The 12,452-nt window shown below is 39.9% G+C and overlaps 1 protein-coding gene across 1 annotated transcript in view; it reads right to left on the minus strand.

Annotated features, from left to right (window-relative positions):
* The window catches only part of myo15aa (myosin XVAa), a 32,438-nt gene that overhangs the window by 9,299 nt on the left and 10,687 nt on the right, over positions 1 to 12,452 (minus strand). Inside the window, exons 11-39 of the mRNA XM_026930106.3 lie at positions 12,338 to 12,451; positions 10,309 to 10,367; positions 10,093 to 10,216; positions 9,895 to 9,990; positions 9,673 to 9,804; positions 9,468 to 9,593; positions 9,306 to 9,383; positions 9,070 to 9,224; positions 8,935 to 8,980; positions 8,715 to 8,839; positions 7,394 to 7,511; positions 7,125 to 7,300; positions 6,934 to 7,018; positions 6,784 to 6,837; positions 6,626 to 6,707; positions 6,327 to 6,457; positions 6,099 to 6,194; positions 5,770 to 6,005; positions 5,494 to 5,672; positions 4,833 to 4,905; positions 4,171 to 4,362; positions 3,815 to 3,918; positions 2,986 to 3,074; positions 2,054 to 2,180; positions 1,354 to 1,605; positions 1,160 to 1,218; positions 902 to 1,030; positions 375 to 453; positions 76 to 214 (exon numbers count right to left, since the gene is read on the minus strand). Of these exons, the coding sequence (XP_026785907.3) occupies positions 76 to 214; positions 375 to 453; positions 902 to 1,030; positions 1,160 to 1,218; positions 1,354 to 1,605; positions 2,054 to 2,180; positions 2,986 to 3,074; positions 3,815 to 3,918; positions 4,171 to 4,362; positions 4,833 to 4,905; positions 5,494 to 5,672; positions 5,770 to 6,005; positions 6,099 to 6,194; positions 6,327 to 6,457; positions 6,626 to 6,707; positions 6,784 to 6,837; positions 6,934 to 7,018; positions 7,125 to 7,300; positions 7,394 to 7,511; positions 8,715 to 8,839; positions 8,935 to 8,980; positions 9,070 to 9,224; positions 9,306 to 9,383; positions 9,468 to 9,593; positions 9,673 to 9,804; positions 9,895 to 9,990; positions 10,093 to 10,216; positions 10,309 to 10,367; positions 12,338 to 12,451 (3,455 nt within the window). The remainder of the gene's footprint in view (positions 1 to 75; positions 215 to 374; positions 454 to 901; positions 1,031 to 1,159; positions 1,219 to 1,353; positions 1,606 to 2,053; positions 2,181 to 2,985; positions 3,075 to 3,814; positions 3,919 to 4,170; positions 4,363 to 4,832; positions 4,906 to 5,493; positions 5,673 to 5,769; positions 6,006 to 6,098; positions 6,195 to 6,326; positions 6,458 to 6,625; positions 6,708 to 6,783; positions 6,838 to 6,933; positions 7,019 to 7,124; positions 7,301 to 7,393; positions 7,512 to 8,714; positions 8,840 to 8,934; positions 8,981 to 9,069; positions 9,225 to 9,305; positions 9,384 to 9,467; positions 9,594 to 9,672; positions 9,805 to 9,894; positions 9,991 to 10,092; positions 10,217 to 10,308; positions 10,368 to 12,337; position 12,452) is intronic.

Consider the following 12,452-nt stretch of genomic DNA (forward strand, 5'->3'; position numbering starts at 1 on the left):
ACATTATATATGTTGTAATATCAGTTCAGGTGTAGGCAGTTATAATGGGTAAAGTGGTTGTAGGAGTATACAGACCTTGGTACATCTACAGGTTTGACTATGCCAGGCTGGTACTGTTTAATGATGTCTTTGATGTTGTGACTTGGTTCTATATATTCTGAGTTCGAGATGGTGGACCGCACCACATCTTCTGGTGGGACTGTCCTAGGCTGGCCTTAGAAAATATATTCAAACATGACTTGCTTGGGTATGATATGTACAAGCTACTCAATTAGATGTGGGAAAAGCTAATAATGAACAGGCAACTTGAATCTCAAAAATAACTGATACTTCAAACATTCAGATTGTACTCTGAAATACAGAATCTGACTTACCATAATGATATCGGACGGGTCTCGGTGCAGGGGCAGATGTAGCTTGAGTGTGTGGAGTAGGTCCAGTTTCAGATTTGTTCTGTTAAGATAAAGCTAATCATTTACTGGAAACACTAAATAAGGCATTAAATAAAGCATAATGAAGTGACTAACTTGCTAAGACCAAATAGGAGCCAATATACAAAAACAATTAGTAAGATATTAAGTCATTAGAGACATTTTAGAATTTATATTTTAAAAAATGCTCAAGACTAAGGTGACTAAGACTTTTGCTGGGTACTGTGTGTTAAGAAGTAAAAAATAATGATAATGAAATTCCTTCAGTACACCATATGAACTACAGAACTATAGGTGGGGTGAAAAAAAAGAATTAATGTTAAAGTTTAATAAATACAATATATGAGACATACAATGAAGATGCTAAAATAATTTTAATGGTGCATTAAATTATATATTTATAACAATTTATATAATTTATAATGAAAAGCTTTATAAAAAGCACATTCGGGGTGTCTTGAGATACTCACTGGGCTTGATTGACCAGAACGGGGCACTAATACATGTTCATTGTGATAAGATGGACCAGTGTATGGCCTGCCCACTGAATTATACATCTGCTGTTGAAGGGCCATTGCTTGCATTGTCATTTGCTGAGCCTGTTAAGCAGCACAACAGATCAGCAATTAGATCCATACCAGTGCAAATTTCCTATCAAACCTGCACAACATTCAGACTGGGACTCAGTGGCAGATTGATGGCTTCATGTTAGAGCTCAAAATACTCACGAGTATGATCGCTTGCTGGTTGATGATGGCTTGCTGCTGCTGTGCAAGGACATTGGGGTCTACTCCGTTTGGAATATTAAAGAGTACAATACATAAGAATCCCATCTAAAATCACTTTCCATGTTTTAATAGTATTCACACAGAAACAAGCTATGCCAAAAGACAATATAAAGAGTGATCTTTTCCATTCATACCTGCCCCATCAGTCATCAGTGGCACATTAGGCAAAGCTGAGAAAGGTGGTAAAGGAGGCAACGCTGGCATAGAAGGTATAGATGACATAGCTGGCATTGATGGTACTGATGGCATTGATGGCTTTGGGGAAACAGGGGTTACTGATGGAATAGAGGCTGTAGATGTTGGGGCAAGAGTTGAAGGCAGAGAGTGCATAGCTGGCATAGGTATAGGTGGCATCATAGTTCCCATAACAGGTAGAACAGGAACCGCTGAAAAGATTAAAAAAAAAAAAAAAAAAGCTACTACTTTTTCAGACCAGGGTTACAAAGATTGTATTCTCCAATGCATTTACCAAAAATAACCTTTGCCACTTTATTGTAAATTATTTAATGGAGTTCAGATGAGGCGCAACCAAAAGTCTTGATATTGTTATCAAAACAACTGGGCAGCAGGAGAAAACTGCTTAGTAACAAAAATCAGCATAGTCTTCCTTAATAGCTACAACCACATTCAGTGCAATCACACAGAGAGTAGCAAAGGTAGCTCATGTTCCTTGCAAAACCCACTGAAAAACATGCCAAAAAATTCAGGCAAACTGGAAGTCTAAATTCGACCCTGCTGATGATTGCATTTAGGAACCAATTGACACAAGGGCTCCCATGCATAATTAATGGTTGGTGAAGTAAGAACAGGAAGGGAGGCAGCTGAATGACTCACCACCGGGCTGCAGTCCTGGGGGATAAGGCCTGTTTGCCCGTGTCTTTTCTTCCTCTCCTCCATCCTCACCTCCAATCCCACCAGCTCCCTTCATCCGACTAGACATGCTGGCTGGCTTCTCCAGATCCTGATTCTCAGAGATAAGGCAGAGAGGAACAGGCTCTAACTCAGCCAGGGCCCCTTCTGTGTTCACTCACACGAGTAATCAATCTTCCCCCAGGGAGTACCTTATACTCTCTAAGAGCAGCTTAGCCCATTAACTATTACCACAAATATCTGGCTCTCATTTACCTTGCTGAAGCATTTCAACTGGGAGAAATCGACCATTTATGTGTAGTATGCTACTTTTAAAATTATGGCAACAATGTTAATGATGTTTTAAATTTACCTTTTGGCTTATGCGATCTTTTTTGGCAAAGAAATAATATCATCTCATTTATCTAGGTCTAACCTGACAGCAAGTGAGTTTCTGGATGACAGCCATTACATTAAGGGAGTTTGAGAGCACCTTTTAAGAGTATAATGGTTTACTCACAAACGACTAAGAAATTACATGGAGCTTAATGCTGTAAGAAATACGGTAATCCAGTAACCTAATCGCCTTCAGTGCTGGGGACCTGGTGCCAATTGGACATTTGATGCTCAATCAGTTACACGCGACTATGTTCAAATGATCCACAGAAACCAGTAGAACTATCAATTGACCTGGTGAATTCATACTATTTATAAATGTATACAGTGTACTATAAATTAATTTCAAAGCTTACCAAAGAACAATGAGCAGTGTGTTAAATAAAGTCAGTATAAACTTTAGTGAATTACATTAAAAAAAAAAAAACACCCTTTACACTCTTTGCTGGAATTGTCAAGACAAATATCATGTTGATACAACAGTGGAAAATAGGAAGAGGGAAGAAGTTAAAGGGACTTACCCCGCTACCATCAGACAGCACTGGGTCAAATAAGCTGTCCAGATATCGGTCCATACCTCTCTGAGGTGGAGCCTCACTAAAATCGGATTCTGTTAGTAGTGTGGAAATGATAAAAAAAAATGTAGATCATATGGATATGGTAACAAAAATATATATATACAGTATGAACATACTTCCCCGTGTACAGTATATGGCCAAATGTTTGTGGACACCTGACCATTACACCCATATGTGGTTCTTCTCCAAACTGTTGGCACAATGTTGGAAGCACATGATTGTACAGGATGTCTTTGTATGCTGTAGTATTACAATTTGCCTTTACTGGAACCCAAACCTGTTCCATGAAGACATGGTGTGAGAAGGTTGGAGTGGAAGAACTCGAGTGTCCTGCACAGAGCCCTGACCTCAACCCCACTGAACACCTTTGGGATGAACTGGAACACCGACTGCATCCCAGACCTCCTCACCTAACATCAGTGCCTGACCTCACTAACACTCTTGTGTCTGAATGAGCACAAATCTCCACAGCCATGCTCCAAAATCTAGTGGAAAGCCTTCCCAGAAGAGTGGATGTTATTATAACAGCAAAAGTGGGAATAATTCTGAGAGGGTATGTTCAACATGCACACCTGAATGTGATAATCATGTGTCCACACACTTTTGGCCATATAATGTACACTGTATATTCAGCCTTATGACCTTTGGCAACTTAACGAACCTCAACTTCAGTTCTAAACCACTATTTTGTCAACAAAACATGGATCATTTAAAGCTGACTATCCAATTATAGAGAGAACACAACAGGTAAAAAAACATTGAAGCTTCTGACCATGACTGTAGTATCCATCAGAATCTGGTAGACTGGTGCTGGCCATTGGTGGGTTAAGGAGTGGGTTTTCATCATCTGAATCAAAACCACTTCCAAACAGAGCACTGTAGTAAGTCACAACAAAGCATCAGTGTCTGTACCACAAATAAACCTCTATTCATAATACTGTATAAGCCACTTATACCTGCCTTTAAACAGAACACTTATGCCCAAAAGTACTAATTCAAATGTGATACAGTAAGTTACAATATGATTTAAAATATATGCAACATATTGAATTGTAATGTAAACATAGTTTTGGCAGACAGTTAAAAAAGCAAAAAAAATCTATTATCTTTACTATTAATATGACTAACAGGCTGGCATTGGGTCTGGTTCTGGTGGGACTCTCAGCTGAGATGATGAAATAGGACTTCTGCTTTGGGAAATCTCGCATTAGCTCCAGGTCTGCAATCAGGTCCATTACATAATCATGCCCTGCAAGCTCAGCCCATTGCCCATGCTCCTTCATGATGACAGAACAACCCTTCCAGGACTCTGTAACACCCCTACAAAACCAAATACAGCAACATTTCAGCCCACTGTGTGAGATCTACGCTACTGTAACATAAACTGAATTATGTTTGTGTGCTACAATACATTAAGCAAATGCAGCTCAGTAAAGTTAGAGATCACAACATACATTTTTAAAGTAAATGCTGAGAACAGAGGGATGAAGCCATGACTGGTTCAGGACAGTAGAGGAGTCGAGTTCTCTATGTCACCAACCCTGGTCCTGGAGTACCCTGTGTCCTGCACATTTTAGTGGTTTCTCTGCCCCTAACACTCTTAATTTAACTAATCAGTTAATTAATAGCCCTTGTTGAGTTGAAGTGGGTGTCTTAAAGCAGGGAAACCACTAAAAGGTGCAGGACAGGGGGTACTCAAGAACCAGGGTTGGGAATCTGAGCTCTATGTGACCCTACTAGTTCAAAGCCTGACAGGACTGTTTTACCAACATGTTCTCCCTGACATGTACCTGTGCTGAAGGATGTCCCCAGCCAGATCCTCTCCACTGGTCCATGAGTTTACAGGACACAGAAAGGAGGTTCCTGTGGAAAGAATATAATGATCACAACCACAATGAGAGAGGTGGTGTGAAGAGGTAAGACAACACCTCTGGTGCTTTTTTTCCATTCAGTTTAGCACTACAGATCGAGTGTCTCTTCATTTTGCTGAGTACTAAATAATTGCCTAAAAATGTTTACGGAGATGGAAAAACTCTGCTAGGCTAATTGAGACAGAAGAGAGTGATAGGAGAAACATGAGCGAAACTGTCTGTGTGCTGTGCGTGTGCTTGTCTTATGTGTGTTTGTGTTATAGAAATGTGCTTATATATCCCAGCCATGCCAAAACAGTACGAAACTGCAGATGGTAATCTTAAAGGAGACTGACACCCTAGTTTCTCCATTTCTTTGGAAGCGGTTTCAGGCCTCCTCTTATTTCACACTTAGGTTTCACGTGAAAACCACAGCAGTGATATCTGTTCTCAATTAGAAAGGAAAGATAAGTTGGAGAGATAAGTCTCTGTATTGCAAATAGTGTCTGGCCAAAGCTAGAGAAATTTGACAAGCACTATTTCCCTTTCAAGAATCTGCTGAAAAGTCCACTGGATATCAATGAAGATATGTTACTCTCACCATCAAAACAGTGCACCTGTAGCACCATATTGGCTTTCTTTCTGTTGGCCGTCCACTCCAGCAGGGACAGTGGGTAAGTCCTTGCTGTCTCTGGTCCATAAAGGGACTTCTGCATGGCCTGGATCAGCTTATGTTGGCAAACTGCCTTATAGCTATTATAGGCATTGTCTGACACAAACCTGTAGCATGCAGAAGACCACAATGTAGACCAACATAATATAACATTATGTGCACAGACATACATAGGAACATACACATAAGCAGTTTATGTCTCACTTCAGAAGGTATTTCTCTATTTTGGCTGAAGGCGCAAATGCACTGAGGCAGCCGAGCAGCAGCAGCCAGCCCCTTTCGCCGTTATTTGGGTTGCTGTTCCTCCACACTTGATTGGCAATTTGACACAGAATTTCATCTCGTAAATCAGGATTGGAAAGCCCTTTCTGGATGATGTAGTTTCCAAGTAAATTCTCTTGGGCACCATTTAAATGTGGGTCACCCATAAATCTCAAAATCTGCAAAGGCATTGAATATTTTTAATAATTTTATCAGACAGAAGGCAGACGTTATATATACAACAGTATAGGGTAAATGTGTGACATTTCTACCATAATGAAGACATCTAGAGCTTCATGTGTGAGATCATCATCTAAATGAGTCAAGGGCGCTTTCAAAGGTGCAGTCAACATTCCAAACATTGGTTCCTGTAAAGCAAAATAGAATCCATCACCTAAAAATAATACAGTAAAATTTCCCAGTATGTGCTGCTTCACTGTCCTTAATGCTGTTAATGCTTTTAATAGCAACGTAAGAATGAATCTGAAAATACAACTTACTCTGAAATGAAGCTGGATGAATTTAGAAATGGGGTAGTTGTTGATGTCGAGGGGTAGTGTGAGCTGGGATTCCACCTGAACAGTTGGTGCCTGTACAAGAGCTAAGCAATCAGAATGAAGCTCTCTACCTCCTGTGAAACACAAAAGACAGACAGACAAATAGTATTAATAATTAAATGCAATAAAACATTCATCTGTAAAAAGCATCAGAGTGTCATTGCCTTTAATTACATTCTAAGAAGCTATGATTTCTCATTGTCTTTTGTTTCAGGGTGATAGCACTAGCATTGTAATTGTACCTGCAACTGCTTGCAATAACCCTCCAAGTTCTGCTGGAATGACCAAGTGTGTGACATTCATGACTTCCCGTTTTGCTAACTCCTGCAAGTTGGAGATAAATCTTTTCAAATTAAGATAAAGTTTAGACACACCAAATAGGCTAAGTTGTAATTCTAACCATTTCTATTCGGATTCTCTCCTCTTCTGCCTTCCTCTTGGCTTCTAATATCATCTGTAAAGTGATGTATAATAGCCACAATTTAGTAACTGAATATAACACACAGTGTGAACATCTTAACATTCGTAGTGAAAGCCATACCATCTGTACCTTAACGTATCTCTTTTGATTTACATACATGTGGACCATTGAGCGGAATCTGACCAGACTCGCTCGCATTTTCACATAGCGTTTCCTGTGAAAACCCACATAGGAATGTACGTGTATCAGAATTAAGCCAGAGACAAGACTATGGATTCCTAGTCAAGGAAATGATAAGAGGCAGCAGTGAGAATCTGTACCGAATGAGGTAACCTCGGCAGTGCGCCTGCAATCGAATGATTTTCATGCGAAAGGCTACATAGCGTTTCCGTACAAAGAACATTCGAGTGTAGCGTTGCAGGGTCAGAGCAGCCACATGCCTCACTCTGTCTCTCTTACTCTCCAGCATGTAATATATGTCTTCTTTTAAGAACAGCTAATACAAATAAACATAAAGAGAAATTAATCATGGCAAACAAGCCCTGAGTATTGTGTTATGGATAATAAAATCTGGACCAGAGAATCCCACCTTGGTCATGCCCACTTCAAAAGCTCCTGGTCTTACAGGGCAAAGCTTCCTAAGCATGATAACACAGTTTTCCCCAGTGGCAGGAGGAGCCTGCTTTAGGCCCAGCAAGGATTTGTATCTAAAAGAGATGAGTAGCAAACACACATTTCAAAAAAACTAAAGAGCCAAAAGGTTTCCTTTTACTGAGATTACTGAGGTTAAGGTTCATGTTATACCATTAATTAGCTTAATAATTATGCAGTGGTGGCTCATCCATTGGGGCAAGTTTAACAAATGGTCATCTTCACAAAGTCCTCATTCATAACTCCATACATTTTAAATTCCATTGAAATACTAATGACTTCTTTTGAGTGACCAGTGATTTAAAAAAGATTTTGCTATTTGAAAGATATATGGTGATGTTCCTTCGATTTGTTCACCTTTCAAGATGTTGTGCAATTGTCAGGCAGCACACACACTGCCCCACTTAGCTTGCATAGCGTTGCATATTGCACCTAGTGGTCAAGAATGGGAACTACAAGAAGCACTAATAGAGGCCTGTTGGAGCAACAATCACACTGCCCCATGCTCAGGTGAGGAGAAATAGACAAAACAGTTAATGACAGGGTTGTCAAATTAGACTGCTATAAAAAATGCTCCACTCCCACCAAGACCTTGTTTTATAGCAAATCACTGGAATTAAACTGAATAATTTTCTGAAGTGTAAGTACACATGGTGTGTCTATGATGTACAGGAACATGTATGGGAACAGGGATTACTGAGTGATGTCCATACATCAGATATATGTGTGAAATACATGAGAAACTTCTTTCCTCACACAAAAAAAGAACAAAAATGTATCCCTTTTACAATCATTTTTGGGGCTAATTTCAGGTTTGTTGTGTGATTTTTGAGATGTATTTGGGCTGGAAATTTCGCTGAAACCTGGCAACCCTGCTTAACGATATCGCTTCAAAGACCGTAGAACAAAGGTATGTCTAAAACCACTCAAAACGAGTTGGACTTTATGCTGTTACCTCTCGACTGCCTATTATAGGTTACTATGGGTTACTCTATTAATCTATTCTAATTCAATAGATAGTAGCCTATAGCATAAGTCAAGCCTGATAAATTCTTGACTTTGTTTTGTTTGAGGCTATGTCATTATTAATGTTGTCCTGCCCCACCAACATGTATGGTCACAAGCCACTTCTGTAATTATGTCAAAGGCCCTCCTATGGACTAAGACAAGTGTGTGTGTGTGTGTGTGAGAGAGAGAGAGAGAGAGATGAAAGTATGTTCAGTTTGATACTGTTTAACCACAGTCACCCAGGACTTTACCTAAAAAGGAAGACATCAAAGAGTATTCTGACTGGATAGCCCTGTCTCCTGATACGGATGGTATCCAGTATCCCAGAGTAACGAAGCTGAGTGCTGACCAGGTCCATGTCAAACACTCCAGGCTCCTACAGGTATCACAGCCTCTTAGCACAACACCTCAACAGACTTTCAGTCTACTGCTGAAGACTTGAGCTTCTTATACTTTATCCTTGTAGCTTACCTTGTTATTATTTGGCTTTATGCAGCGCACAAAGAATGGGTTGCATCTGGCACCAAATGAAAGAAACCACAGGTTTAGATAAAGGAACATGCTTTTTTTTTCTTGGGAATGAAGTACATTCCATACATGGTCTACCTCTCCATCTTTTCCACAAGCTCCATAAGAGATAGCTGGAACTTGGCAGCGACTGTGGATGGCTGGTATCTGCGTGTAACCGTGCTGTTCTTTCTGACATGAGTCTTCTGTTGATTGACAGTTTCTGAATAGCTTGTGAACAGATGTGCAACCATCTAGAACAAGAGAAATATATCCTTAAACCCCAGGTTACCAAAATCCAGAGAAGGTGCTCAGTAATGCTTGTACATTATTACCTTATTTTTGCTTTGCATGAAAAGATCGAGTACCTCCTGGCGAACCTGGTCATAATTTTTATCCAAAAATTTATGGACCTGTTAAAAAAGATACAGGTAACTCAGTCCAGACTTTCAGATATTTCTCTGATATAATAAATGTGTAGAAACTATTAACTATACCTGATATGTGACTTTTCCAGCAAAGTGTTTAATGGCAAATTCAGGAAGAGGCATTTTTGGCTTGAAATACAATGGATTGTGGCCATGATGATAGTGACATTTCTGAAGGAAGGTGTGGTCTGTAGCCTAACGATAAAACATTTCAGTCACAGTTTGAAGAACATAAGCACAGAAACTTGGAGAGAGATAAATCACTACAACACACCTGTGGAAAACCACTCTGGTCGTCCAAGATACGAAGTATCCCATGGGGCTTTGCTGAAATGAGGTCAATGCAGGCCTGATTGTCATTATAATACACTTCCTCCCAGGGAATTTCTTCTCTGCTGTATTCCTCCTTAGATATTGAAAGTCATTTATTCAGATGTATTTTGAAATCTGCATAGTCACTGTGCTCCAAGGATTAGAACGAACTAAAAAGGCTTACTTGCTCTTCCCTGAAAATGACCCTGTTGAAAAAGTACTGTAGGTACTCATTTGCATAGTTTATGCAAAGCTGTTCAAAGCTGTTGAAGATGAGGTCCTGTAAAGCACAAAGAGTTTTTGATTCACCAAGCAATTGTCTTTTAAACACCATGTAGAACACTTTTAAAAATAGAAAAGCAAGCTAACTTCATTGCAATACCTCAAATCCGTATATATCAAGAATGGAGATAGACAGTGCCTCGCTCATTGGGTAAACCAAAGTATTGATTCTGTCTGTTAACCAGTTGAAAAGGAGGGAGTACAAGATCTTGGCAACTGCATCTCTGGAATTGCATTTTATTTATTGTAAACTTCTTTTCTGATCCATCCATCTATGATGAGAATTTCTAGGGATATACTGTGTTTCATAGCTTACCTGGCATCAACTGCACTCTCCACTGATAGAGGGGTATAGATCTTCTCTCTCAGTGTCTCCTATAGTAAAAGACATTTCGCTGTTAAGGACTAATAATGGTGGTTGTTGATTTGGCTGCTCCCATTAGGGGTTACCACAGCAGATCATTGGACCACATGTTTTGATTTGGCACAGGTTTTACACCAGATGCCCCTCCTGATACAACCCTCCCATTTTATCTGGGCTTGGGACTGAGAGTACAAACCCAGTGGCTGGGTTGCTTCCCTGCCTGGGAACCAGGCCCAAGCCGCAGCAGTACGCATGAGAATCTTATCCGCTAGACCACCAGGGACTAAGGAACAATGGTACTTCACAATAATAATGGTACTTATAATGGACAAATAATGGCACTTCACAGAAATGTAAATTGTGCATGCATATGCATGGCTCAGGCACATCAAACTGCTAATTTTCTTTTTTTTTCTGAACTATGAAAAACTTACTTGAGTCAGCTTGTTCTTTCCCAATCAAACAGTTATTAGTTCAGAGAAGGGGTCATAAAGAGCAAACTAAATGTTCTGGAAACAATTTATCAATAACAGTTTTCTGAAAAAATAATCCATGGTGATAGGAGGTTACATGTAGCGTGTGAGAGCTCTACCTTTTGAAATCACATTTCATTTTTTTGTAGAAGGGCCATATTCTACTTATAATCAGACATGCCTAACATTGTGCAATGATAAATGAATCTTTTCATTTAGACATAGTCCAGATACTGTGACCACTGACAAAACAGCTCTGAGCAACGTAGACTAGGACTACCTAGAAACAAGACACCAATCATGTCATTATATGGAGGGAAAACGCCCTGGATTGGATATCAGTCTATTGCCGTGCACCATGCACACACACACACACACACACACACACACATTCATGCGTTCATTCACACCTGGGGCATGTTAGCATAGCCAATTCATCTTTTTGGAAGGAGGGAGGAAAACAGACAACCTGGAGGAAACCCAAGCAGACACACATAGTACAGGCAAAACTCCATGCAGACAGTAACCCAAGCTCAGGATCAAACTGAGGCCTCTGGGGCTGTGAGCCAGCAACACTACCCGCTGAGCCACTGTGCCACCCTGAGCTCACTTCCTACACTTTTAGAAGCACTTTGCTGACACAGCTGATGAAGGACTTTTGTATGAAAACATCCTGTTTCTCTAGAAACATTGTGTACTTTGCTTAACTTTTATCACATCTACTATATACACTCACTGGTCACTTTAAAAGGAACACCTGTACACTTGCTCATTTATGCAGTGATGGGGTCTTCTGCTGTTGTAGCTCATCCACCTCACGGTTTGATGTGTTGTGCATTCTGAGATGCTTTTCTGTTCACCATGGTTGTAAAGAGTGCTTGTTTGAGTTATTATAAACTTCCTGTCAGCTCAAACCAGTCTGGTCTTTTTCCTCTGATCTCTCATCAACAAGGTGTTTCAGCCTGCAGACCCTCCGCACACAGGATGTTTTTTGTTTTTCTGCATGAATCTGTGTAGAGACTATTGTGAGAGACTCCATGAAATTAACAGTTTCTGAAATACTCAAACCAGCCCACCTGATACCAATATCCATGCCACGATCAAAATCACAGAGATCATACTTTTTCTTCATTCTGATGTTTGATGTGAGCATTACCCAAAGCTCTTGACCTTTTTCTGCACTATTTTATGCATTACGCTGCACATGATTGGCTAATTAGATAATTGCATGAATGTTCAGGTGTACAGGTAATAAAGTTCCACTTCCTAATAAAGTGGACAGTGAGTGTATAATGAGCCAGTGTTACCCAAGACTGCAAAATGGTGTAAAATAGTGTAAAATAAAGTCAGAAAGCCAGATTGCACCAGAAGGATTTTAAGTGTAACTTGGTGAAAGCATAAAATAAAGAGTAGAAAATAACCCCATGAAAATAAACTATTCTATTTTCTCACAAAAAATACATAAAAAACTATTGCCTGCAAGTTTTCTTTACACACATTTGTCCTACCGTCAGTTTATAAGTGATTGATTTCTGCAGGGCCTCAGGAGAAATCTGTAAGAGTTCTGCCACCACTCTGATCTCCTGAGCACTCACCACTGACACCATTTCCCGTGAATCTGTC

This window comes from Pangasianodon hypophthalmus, chromosome 23 (assembly GCF_027358585.1).
Source record: "Pangasianodon hypophthalmus isolate fPanHyp1 chromosome 23, fPanHyp1.pri, whole genome shotgun sequence".
NCBI classification, from domain to species: domain Eukaryota; kingdom Metazoa; phylum Chordata; class Actinopteri; order Siluriformes; family Pangasiidae; genus Pangasianodon; species Pangasianodon hypophthalmus.